The sequence below is a fragment of the Narcine bancroftii genome, chromosome 14 (genome assembly GCF_036971445.1).
Source record: "Narcine bancroftii isolate sNarBan1 chromosome 14, sNarBan1.hap1, whole genome shotgun sequence".
Lineage (NCBI taxonomy): Eukaryota > Metazoa > Chordata > Chondrichthyes > Torpediniformes > Narcinidae > Narcine > Narcine bancroftii.
Window position 1 is genome coordinate 856656 of NC_091482.1, and position 12029 is coordinate 868684.

Genomic DNA, 12029 nt, shown 5'->3' on the forward strand with positions numbered 1-12029 from the left:
AGAAAAAGTCACTGTATATGTGTGGCTAATGTGATTTATGGTGTGAAAAATAAAAAAATTAAAAAAAAAAAAAAAAAAGACATGGAAGTTGTAGGTTAATTGAGTGTAATTGGTCAGCATGGGCTTGTGGGCAGGAATGACCTGTTACATGGTGTATTCGAAATTTTTTAATTTTAAATTACATTAGAACCTAGTGTGCATGAATGCAAAGGTTGATAAAATGTTGGCCCTTACTGTAAATCAGCTGCAAAGATCATGTGTGTGTATAAAAAAAAATCTCGTCAATTCCACTGAGGAGATCAGAGATCCGTTCTGGGAATATCTACCATTTCTATGAATTACATCTCACTGTTAAAACCAAGGTAGAATTTCGTCCTAAAAAGCAATGAGGTTTGGTAAATTGGTTTTTTTAACACAGTTGATCCAATCTCCAGATAATGGAAGGGATAGAGATGTACTGGGGAATTGGGACTAGGAGGTCTAATTTTGTCATAAAGGATTGTGTTTTATTCATAAAAGAATCTGCTTGAATCAAAGAAATTATTGATGAGTTTTGATCAGGAAGACATGTTTACATTTCCTTGGGACACCTGTACTGAGGAAATCAATATAAAATCATTGATGAATCTAATAATTCAAAAGAAACATCTGTCTCCAGATAATGGTGGGACTAGTGTGGTAATAAGAATGAAGAATCCAGATGAACACATGAATGGTACAAAAAAAAGTAGCTGGTGGGCTCTGGACAAAATGGGAAGTGGCTCTTGTGAAGCATTCAAATCGACATCAACCAGGTTCTGATCTTGCAGTTCTAAGTTGCAAGCTCTTAAATTATAGACTTCACGGTCACTCCAGAAAATCTGATGATGAAACGATTTATTAGCATTATATTTTAAGTTGCTGGTTACAGATGGCTTCTGGTGCTGCATCAATGAGAATGGGCTGGATGTGAAGCAGGGGCTCTGCTCAATTCTTTACTTTCACGGTTCTGCTTTGAAATCTATGTAGGGCCTGAATTCTGAGTGTTCATTGCTGTTGCTTTGCTTGTTGGAGCTTGCAGCTTGCAAAACAAATGCTGACTTCTGGTTTTCCTGTTCTTTCTCTGCTGCCTGTGCCTTTCTCTCCCTCCCCACCCCTTTTCCCTTCGGACTGTACTTCCCTCTACCCCTCTCCAATTATTTCCTCCCATCTCCCAGGCGGAGTCAGTTCTCGGAGTAATTCCTTTGCAGATCCGGCCAGTAACCTTGGCCTCGAGGACATTATCAGGAAAGCCTTGATGGGGAAATATGATGAGAAAGGAGAAGATCACCAAGGGGTTCTAGCCCATCCTGTGACTGCAACGCAGGACAACATGAGCACTAGCATCCCTGTGTCTGGTGATGCTCGGAGTGAGGAGGCTAATCCGTCACCTCCATCAGGTTAGTGTGATAAGTGAGGAGCATCTTCAGCTGCTGGCGCACCATGGGATGTGGTGTCCAGGTTTGGCCTGGACATGGGGTGCTGAGTGGGACCTTCAATGGACTCCTGTGGAAAATCTCAGCATTGCCATGAGACAATAGTATTTGCACCCTTTTTTTAAAAAAAAACCTCAGAGCATACATCCATCTCATCATCGATCACTGTTTCCACTTCCATCTTTAGCACTGCTGAAGCTTTCATCCATGATTTTGTTACCTCTCAATTTGACTGTTCCAAATATTTGCATAAAATTATGGTCTCCTGAAGCTTTGGTGCCCTAATTTGCACCAAGTCCCTTTCACCCATTTCCCTTTATGCACTGATTTTTGTTTAAATCAAAATTTTCATCTCTCCAAGGCCCCACTCCTAATTTTTCGAATTTCCTCCAGTGCTGTGATCTCTCTGCACTTCCAGCTCTGGCCTTATGAGAACCCAACATTTAAATCACTTCACTATTGACAGCCAGCTGCCAAGATCCAAAGCTGTGCTTTTCCTTCCCTAATGTACTCTGCCTCTCTACCTCTCTCTTCCTTCAGGGCACTCCTTAAAAGTTGCCTTTCTGACCAAGCTTTTAGTCACCTCCCTTAAAATGTGTCTTGCTGTAAAATGATGTTGATAACCATTTCTGTGAAGTATCTTGAAATGCTTTGATGGAAAGATTGTTTGCAGATTGCTATTTTATATTTTTTACCCTGTGACCAAAGACTGACTTTGTTGCCTGCACTAGTACTTTATTCTCTCTATTTGCCCTGTTCACTGGTTGAGTGAGCTGTTAGTCACCACTCCATTTTCCTCCAGAGCACTTGTTTTGTTTCTCACATGTTTATCAATTTTCAAAACAGCATTTTGTGCTCTCTATCTACATGTTGCTGGATGATGACTGAAGCTATGGTAAATGTTGCCATCGATTTCATCCCTTTCTTCATGTAGAACAAGCACACACGTGGCCTCACCGTGACCACTCCTCCATACTGGTACATCTTGGGTTGATGTCCTAATTTAGTTATTTGGACATCACTGTGGGATAATTAGTGCATTAAAGTTGCTTCATCCAAGAATGTTGCAATTTCTGCAGTGAAAATCATTCTGGACAACAGGAGAGTGAAGAACAAGAATTAATTGCTTTGTATCTTGTTTCACAGGTTCAACTGCATTCCCTTATAATCCGCTGACAATACGTATGATGAGTGTCGCGCCAACATCCATCGCCTGTGCACCACCAACCATGGGACAAGCAAGTTCACATCCACCAGCCAGGACATGGGAGCGAGAGCCAGCCCCCTTGCTTTCCTCTCAGTATGAGACACTGTCGGACAGTGATGAATGAATTCTGGGTCTGGTGAAGATTTTCAAGTGTTTCAGGCCTGCAGACGAGAGACTCTGTCCAGAGCTTGTCGTCAATTAAAACAGCATTTGTTCACAGACAAATGCAAAGCAACGTCCCATTCTTTTGAGCAGATGTAGGTTGGAAAGTCATTGCTGATCAGAAGCTTGTGTAGTTCACAGTGAAAGACATTTTCTGCTTTATATATGTTTGCTTAAAAAAAACTCTTGAAATCATTCTTGTGTATTATAAATCTTACCCAATGTATCATGCCACCAATCTTGTATTTTAAAGATTCTTAAACAGTGCTTCAAAATGCAGGATGTACATCAGTAAGGTGAGCCCAAAGGACTGGGGTTCAATGTTCATTGTAAATTAAGTTTGTTTGTCTGTAATGATTTAGCAGCACTGCTGAGCTATTAATGCATGGATGTACTATGATTCATTGTAAAATGAGATTTGAAAGGAGTATGTACCCTGGTGTCTGCGGGTTCAGGAAGGGGCCCGACCCTGTTACTGTGCACAATGTTAACCCAAAGGGAACATTTTGTACCTCCACCTGATGCTTTTGCTCCACTCCTCTTCCCCATCCCTTGCAAAATAAAATAGTTTTAATGTCTGAGAAATATAAGCAGGTCGTAATGATGCTTCCAGAAGTAAAACCTTTTGTTTTTCTTGTGGGAATGGGAGATAGCAGTTTCCTTATGAGTTGGACTGAAACTGGCGATTGAAAAATGAAAAATTTCATTATGTTATATGGTCCAGACTTCTGGAGCTTTGGACAGAGTCTGTAGGTACCTGATGGCAAGGGTGATGCTGAAGGGAAACAGCAGCATGGATAGTCCAGTCACATGGAAATGAAGCGAACTGCTGCCTGACTGCAGGTTGCTGGGTACAAGTGTTAAACTCCTCCACTCTGGCCTCACCACGTGGGTGCTGAGAGGAGGGTGCCAGTTGCAGGGGGCTGAGTGGAGGGTGCCGGTGGCAGGGGGCTGAGCGGAGGGTGCCGGTGGCAGGGGGCTGAGCGGAGGGTGCCGGTGGCAGGGGGCTGAGCGGAGGGTGCCGGTGGCAGGGGGCTGAGCGGAGGGTGCCGGTGGCAGGGGGCTGAGCGGAGGGTGCCGGTGGCAGGGGGCTGAGCGGAGGGTGCCGGTGGCAGGGGGCTGAGCGGAGGGTGCCGGTGGCAGGGGGCTGAGCGGAGGGTGCCGGTGGCAGGGGGCTGAGCGGAGGGTGCCGGTGGCAGGGGGCTGAGCGGAGGGTGCCGGTGGCAGGGGGCTGAGCGGAGGGTGCCGGTGGCAGGGGGCTGAGCGGAGGGTGCCGGTGGCAGGGGGCTGAGCGGAGGGTGCCGGTGGCAGGGGGCTGAGCGGAGGGTGCCGGTGGCAGGGGGCTGAGCGGAGGGTGCCGGTGGCAGGGGGCTGAGCGGAGGGTGCCGGTGGCAGGGGGCTGAGCGGAGGGTGCCGGTGGCAGGGGGCTGAGCGGAGGGTGCCGGTGGCAGGGGGCTGAGCGGAGGGTGCCGGTGGCAGGGGGCTGAGCGGAGGGTGCCGGTGGCAGGGGGCTGAGCGGAGGGTGCCGGTGGCAGGGGGCTGAGCGGAGGGTGCCGGTGGCAGGGGGCTGAGCGGAGGGTGCCGGTGGCAGGGGGCTGAGCGGAGGGTGCCGGTGGCAGGGGGCTGAGCGGAGGGTGCCGGTGGCAGGGGGCTGAGCGGAGGGTGCCGGTGGCAGGGGGCTGAGCGGAGGGTGCCGGTGGCAGGGGGCTGAGCGGAGGGTGCCGGTGGCAGGGGGCTGAGCGGAGGGTGTAGAATTGCCTCATCGTCTGGGGTAACCTGCAGATGTTTTGAAATGAGTCCTTCCTAGACACGTGTTGGTTGTGTCACCTTCATTCCCAACTCACCGCACATTCATCTACATGTTTATCACCCAAAAATAAAGGGAGCAAATGATTATGACCGTAAATTGTCTCTTTATTTGTGTTCGATAGACGATGGGAAACTGAGGCGGTGAGTGGAGCCGGCGCCGCAAAGCACCCAGGGAGATGCGGACACCCGGTGCATGCGCAAAGTCCACTGGGAGATGTAGTTGGGTCGTCTGCCGATAGGATTCGGTAGGTGGCGCGTGGACACGGTGAGTGGTGGCGGCTCGGGATCGGCTCGGGGCCTTCTCAGCCCTGCCTCCCCTTCCCCCTGCCGGGCCCCGAGGCCGCGCGAAGACTCCACCCTGGGGCGTCATCCTCCTCCCCTCACCTCCTCTCCCCCTCACCTCCACTCCCCTCACCTCCACTCCCCTCACCTCCACTCCCCACCTCCTCTCCCCTCCACTCCCTCACCTCCACTCCCTCACCACCACTCCCCTCACCCTCCTCCCCCCACACCTTCTCTCATCTCTACTCCTCTCATCTCTACTCCCCACCACTCCCTTCACCTCCCACCACACCCCCTCATCTCCACTCCCCTCACCTCCACTCCCCTCACCTCCTCTCACCTCACAACAACACCCCACCACCTCCTCTCCCCTCACCTCCACTCCCCACACCACCACCTCCACTCCCCTCCTCTCCCTTCACCTCCTCTCCCCTCATCCCTCTCCCCTCACCACCCTCCCCTCACCTCCTCTCCCCTCACCTCCTCTCCCCACACCTCCTCTCCCCTCAACCTCTCCCCTCACCTCCTCTCCCCTCACCTCTCCTCTTCACCCCTCACCACCTCTCCCCCTCAACACTCCCTCACCTCCACTTCCCTCACCTCCACACCCCACACCACCTCTCCCCTTACCTCCTCTCCCCTTACCTCCTCTCCCTTATCTCCACTCCCCTCACCTCCACTCCCCTCACCTCCACTCCCCTTACCTCCTCTCCCCTTATCTCCTCTCCCCTTATCTCCACTCCCCTCACCTCCACTCCCCTCATCTCCACTCCCTCACCTCCTCTCCCCTCCACTCCCCTCACCTCCACTCCCCTCACCTCCTCTCCCCTCACCTCTCCCCTCACCTCCTCTCCCCTCACCTCTCCTCTTCTCCCCTCACCTCCTCTCCCCTCAACTCTTCCCTCACCTCCTCTTCCCTCACCTCCACTCCCCTCACCTCCTCTCCCCTTACCTCCTCTCCCCTTACCTCCTCTCCCCTTATCTCCACTCCCCTCACCTCCACTCCCCTCACCTCCACTCCCCTTACCTCCTCTCCCCTTATCTCCTCTCCCCTTATCTCCACTCCCCTCACCTCCACTCCCCTCACCCCACTCCCTCACCTCCTCTCCCCACCACACCCCTCACCTCCACACCCCTCACCTCCACTCCCCTCACCTCCTCTCCCCCTCACCTCCACTCCCCTCACCTCCTCTCCCCTCACCACCACTCCCCACCACCTCCACCACCCTCCCCCACAACTCCCCTCACCACCACTCCCTCACCTCCACTCCCACACCTCCTCTCACCCCACACCTCCTCCCCCCACCTCCACTCCACTCCCCTCCACTCCCCTCACCTCCACTCCCCTCACCTCCACTCCCCTCACCTCCACTCCCTCACTCCACACCCATCACCTCCTCTCCTCTCACCTCCTCACCCCTCCACCCCTCACCCCTCTCCCCTCACCTCCTCTCCCCTCCACTCCCCCTCACCTCCACTCCTCTCCCCTCCACTCCCCACCACCTCCACTCCCCTCACCTCCACTCCCCTCACCTCCACACCCTCACCTCCTCTCCACCTCACCTCCCTCACCCTCACCACCTCTCCCCCACCACCCCCTCACCTCCTCCACCCACACCTCCTCTCCCCTACCACCACTCCCCTCACCTCCCTCACCCCTCACCTCTCCCCTCACCTCCTCTCCCCTCACCTCTCCTCTTCTCCCCTCACCTCCTCTCACCCTCAACTCTTCCCTCACCTCCACCCACCCTCACCTCCACTCCCCTCACCTCCCACCCCTCACCTCCACACCACCTCCACTCCCCTCACCTCCACCACCCCACCACCCACTCCACTCCCCACACCTCCACCTCCCCCACCTCCACTCCCTCACCTCCACACCTCTCCCCACCACCCCCTCGCCTCCACTCCCTCACCACTCCCACACCTCCTCTCCCCTCACCTCCTCACCCCTCCACTCCCCTCACCTCCACCACACCCCTCACCTCCACTCCTCTCCCCTCCACTCCCCTCACCTCCACACCCTCACCCCTCTCCCCTCACCTCCTCTCCCCTTACCTCCACTCCCCTCACCTCCACTCCCCTCACCTCCACTCCCCTCACCTCCAATCCCTCACCTCCCCACCCCCTCCACTCCCCTCACCACCACTCCCCTCACCTCCACTCCCCTCACCTCCACTCCCCCTCACCTCCTCTCACCCTCACCTCCTCTCCCCTCCACACTCCCCTCACCTCCACTCCCCTCAACCTCCACTCCCCTTACCTCCTCTCCCCTTATCTCCACACCCCCACCACACCACCACTCCCCTCACCTCCACTCCCTCACCACCTCTCCACCCTCCACACCCCTCACCTCCACACCCCTCACCACCACTCCCCCACCTCCACACCCCACACCACCTCTCACCCACACCTCCACTCCCCTCACCTCCTCTCATCTCTACTCCTCTCATCTCTACTCCTCACCACTCCCTTCACCACCCCACCACCCCCTCACACCACTCCCCACATCTCCACTCCCCTCACCTCCTCTCCCCCACCTCCTCTCACCTCCACTCCCCTCACCTCCTCTCCCCTCACCTCCACTCCCCTCACCCCACTCCCCCTCACCTCCTCTCCACTCCCCACCACTCCCATCACCACTCCCCTCACCCTCCACTCCCCTCACCTCCTCCCACTCCCCTCCTCTCCCTTCACACCTCCTCCCCTCATCTCCTCTCACCCTCACCTCCTCCCCCTCACCACCTCTCCCCACACCTCCTCACCCCTCACCTCTCCCCTCACCTCCTCTCTCTCCCCTCAACACTCCCTCACCTCCTCTCCCCACACCACCACTCCCCTCACCTCCTCTCCCCTTACCTCCTCTCCCCTACTCCACTCCCCACACCTCCACACCCCTCACCTCCACTCCCCTTACCTCCTCTCCCCTTATCTCCACTCCCCTCACCTCCACACCCCACACCTCCACTCCCTCACCTCCTCTCACCCTCCACTCCCCCCCACCTCCACTCCCCTCACCTCCACTCCCCTCACCTCCTCTCCCCTCACCTCCACTCCCCTCACCTCCACTCCTCCCACCCATCCACTCCCCTCACCTCCACTCCCTCACCTCCACTCCCTCACCTCCACTCCCTCACCTCCTCTCCCCTCACCTCCTCTCCCCTCCACTCCCCTCACCTCCACTCCCCTCACCTCCACTCCTCTCCCCTCCACTCCCCTCATCTCCACTCCCCTCACCTCCACACCCCTCACCTCCACTCCCCTCACCTCCACTCCCTCACCTCCACTCCCTCACCTCCTCTCTTCTCACCTCCTCTCCCCCCACTCCCTCACCTCCTCTCCCCTCACCTCCTCTCCCCTCCACTCCCCTCACCTCCACTCCTCTCCCCTCCACTCCTCTCCCCTCCACTCCCCTCACCTCCACTCCCCTCACCTCCACTCCCTCACCTCCACTCCCTCACCTCCTCTCCCCTCACCTCCTCTCCCCTCACCTCCTCTCCCCTCCACTCCCCTCACCTCCTCACCCCTCACCTCCTCTCCCCTTACCTCCACTCCCCCCACACCCTCCCTCCCCTCACCTCTCCCCTCACCTCTCTCCCCTCACCTCTCCTCTTCTCCCCCTCACCTCCTCTCCCCTCAACACTTCCCTCACCTCCTCACCTCTCCCCTCCACTCCCCTCACCTCCACTCCCCTCACCTCCACTCCCCTACCTCCCTCTCCCTTACTCCACTCCCCTCACCTCCACTCCCCTCACCTCCACACCCCTCCACTCCCTCACCTCCACTCCCCTCACCTCCACTCCCCTCACCTCCACTCCCCTCACCTCCTCCCCCCCACCTCCCTCATCCTACTCCTCTCATCTCTACTCCTCTCCACTCCCTTCACCTCCCCTCCACTCCCCTCATCTCCACCCCCTCACCTCCTCTCCCCTCACCTCCTCTCACCTCCACTCCCCTCACCTCCTCACCCCTCACCTCCACTCCCCACACCTCCACTCCCCTCACCTCCTCTCCACTCCCCTCCTCTCCCTCACCACTCCCCTCACCTCCACTCCCCTCACCTCCACTCCACTCCCCTCCTCTCCCTCACCTCCTCTCCCCTCACTCCTCTCCCCCTCACCTCCTCTCCCCTCACCTCTCTCCCCTCACCTCCCTCCCCTCAACCTTCCCTCACCTCCCTCTCCCCTCACCTCCACTCCCCTCACCTCCTCTCCCCTCACCACCTCTCACCTCCACTCCCCTCACCTCCTCTCCCCTCACCTCCACTCCCCTCACCTCCACTCCCCTCACCTCCTCTCCACTCCCCTCCTCTCCCTTCACCTCCTCTCCCCCACCCCTCCCTCACCTCCTCTCCCCTCATCTCCTCTCCCCTCACCTCCTCTCCCCTCACCTCCTCTCCCCTCACCTCCTCTCCCTCACCTCCTCTCCCCTCACCTCTCCCCTCACCTCCTCTCCCCTCACCTCCCTCTCTCCCCTCACCTCCTCTCCCCTCACTCTCCCTCACCTCCTCTTCCCTCACCTCCACTCCCCTCACCTCCTCTCCCCTACCTCCTCTCCCCTTACCTCCTCTCCCCTTATCTCCACTCCCCTCACCTCCACTCCCCTCACCTCCACTCCCCTTACCTCCTCTCCCTTATCTCCTCTCCCCTTATCTCCACTCCCCTCACCTCCACTCCCCTCACCTCCACTCCCTCACCTCCTCTCCCCTCCACTCCCCTCACCTCCACTCCCCTCACCTCCACTCCCCTCACCTCCTCTCCCCTCACCTCCACTCCCCTCACCTCCTCTCCCCTCACCTCCACTCCCCTCACCTCCACTCCTCTCCCCTCAACTCCCCTCACCTCCACTCCCTCACCTCCACTCCCCTCACCTCCTCTCCCCTCACCTCCTCTCCCCTCACCTCCACTCCTCTCCCCTCCACTCCCCTCACCTCCACTCCCCTCACCTCCACTCCCCTCACCTCCACTCCCTCATCTCCACTCCCTCACCTCCTCTCCTCTCACCTCCTCTCCCTCCACTCCCTCACCTCCTCTCCCCTCACCTCCTCTCCCCTCCACTCCCCTCACCTCCACTCCTCTCCCCTCCACTCCCCTCACCTCCACTCCCCTCACCTCCACTCCCCTCACCTCCACTCCCTCACCTCCTCTCCCCTCACCTCCTCTCCCCTCACCTCCTCTCCCCTCCACTCCCCTCACCTCCTCTCCCCTCACCTCCTCTCCCCTTACCTCCACTCCCCTCACCTCCTCTCCCCTCACCTCTCCCCTCACCTCCTCTCCCCTCACCTCTCCTCTCTCCCCTCACCTCCTCTCCCCTCAACTCTTCCCTCACCTCCTCTCCCCTCACCTCCACTCCCCTCACCTCCTCTCCCCTCACCTCCACTCACCTCCACTCCCCTCACCTCCACTCCCCTCACCTCCACTCCTCTCCCCTCACCTCCACTCCCCTCACCTCCACTCCCCTCACCTCCACTCCTCTCCCCTCCACTCCCCTCGCCTCCACTCCCTCACCACTCCCTCACCTCCTCTCCCCTCACCTCCTCTCCCCTCCACTCCCCTCACCTCCACTCCCCTCACCTCCACTCCTCTCCCCTCCACTCCCCTCACCTCCACTCCCTCACCTCCTCTCCCCTCACCTCCTCTCCCCTTACCTCCACTCCCCTCACCTCCACTCCCCTCACCTCCACTCCCCTCACCTCCACTCCCTCACCTCCTCTCCCCCTCCACTCCCCTCACCTCCACTCCCCTCACCTCCACTCCCCTCACCTCCACTCCCCTCACCTCCTCTCCCCTCACCTCCTCTCCCCTCCACTCCCCTCACCTCCACTCCCCTCACCTCCACTCCCCTTACCTCCTCTCCCCTTATCTCCACTCCCCTCACCTCCACTCCCCTCACCTCCACTCCCTCACCTCCTCTCCCCTCCACTCCCCTCACCTCCACTCCCCTCACCTCCACTCCCCTCACCTCCTCTCCCCTCACCTCCTCTCCCTCACCTCCTCTCCCCTCACCTCCTCTCATCTCTACTCCTCTCATCTCTACTCCTCTCCACTCCCTTCACCTCCCCTCCACTCCCCTCATCTCCACTCCCCTCATCTCCACTCCCCTCACCTCCTCTCCCCTCACCTCCTCTCACCTCCACTCCCCTCACCTCCTCTCCCCTCACCTCCACTCCCCTCACCTCCACTCCCCTCACCTCCTCTCCACTCCCCTCCTCTCCCTTCACCACTCCCCTCACCTCCACTCCCCTCACCTCCTCTCCACTCCCCTCCTCTCCCTTCACCTCCTCTCCCCTCATCTCCTCTCCCCTCACCTCCTCTCCCCTCACCTCCTCTCCCTCACCTCCTCTCCCCCTCACCTCTCCCCTCACCTCCTCTCTCTTCCTCAACTCTTCCCTCACCTCCTCTCCCCTCACCTCCACTCCCCTCACCTCCTCTCCCCTTACCTCCTCTCCCCTTATCTCCACTCCCCTCACCTCCACTCCCCTCACCTCCACTCCCCTTACCTCCTCTCCCCTTATCTCCACTCCCCTCACCTCCACTCCCCTCACCTCCACTCCCTCACCACCTCTCCCCTCCACTCCCCTCACCTCCACTCCCCTCACCTCCACTCCCCTCACCTCCTCTCCCCTCACCTCCACTCCCCTCACCTCCACTCCTCTCCCCTCCACTCCCCTCACCTCCACTCCCTCACCTCCACTCCCTCACCTCCACTCCCTCACCTCCTCTCCCCTCACCTCCTCTCCCCTCCACTCCCCTCACCTCCACTCCTCTCCCCTCCACTCCCCTCCACTCCCCTCATCTCCACTCCCCTCACCTCCACTCCCCTCACCTCCACTCCCCTCACCTCCACTCCCTCACCTCCACTCCCTCACCTCCTCTCTTCTCACCTCCTCTCCCCTCCACTCCCTCACCTCCTCTCCCCTCACCTCCTCTCCCCTCCACTCCCCTCACCTCCACTCCTCTCCCCTCCACTCCTCTCCCCTCCACTCCCCTCACCTCCACTCCCCTCACCTCCACTCCCTCACCTCCACTCCCTCACCTCCTCTCCCCTCACCTCCTCTCCCCTCCACTCCCTCACCTCCTCTCCCCTCACCTTCCTCTCCCTTACCTCCACTCCCA

The 12029-nt window shown here is 58.3% G+C and overlaps 2 protein-coding genes across 14 annotated transcripts in view; one reads left to right on the forward strand and one right to left on the reverse strand.

Moving 5' to 3' along the window:
* The window catches only part of ncor1 (nuclear receptor corepressor 1), a 260519-nt gene extending 257106 nt beyond the window's left edge, over positions 1 to 3413 (forward strand). For 12 of the 13 annotated variants that reach the window (XM_069911235.1, XM_069911245.1, XM_069911238.1 and 9 more), the window contains 2 exons: positions 1197 to 1418; positions 2601 to 3413. In XM_069911235.1, coding sequence (XP_069767336.1) covers positions 1197 to 1418; positions 2601 to 2785 — 407 coding nt within the window. In that variant the 3' untranslated portion in view covers positions 2786 to 3413. The remainder of the gene's footprint in view (positions 1 to 1196; positions 1419 to 2600) is intronic. The other variant, XM_069911241.1, reaches the window with a different exon arrangement.
* A 291-nt stretch (positions 3414 to 3704) lies between these two features.
* Positions 3705 to 4586, reverse strand: LOC138749765 (uncharacterized). Its single transcript, XM_069911584.1, has one exon. The coding sequence runs from the start codon at positions 4584 to 4586 to the stop codon at positions 3705 to 3707; it is 882 nt and encodes a 293-aa protein (XP_069767685.1).
* Between the last annotated feature and the right edge of the window lie 7443 nt (positions 4587 to 12029).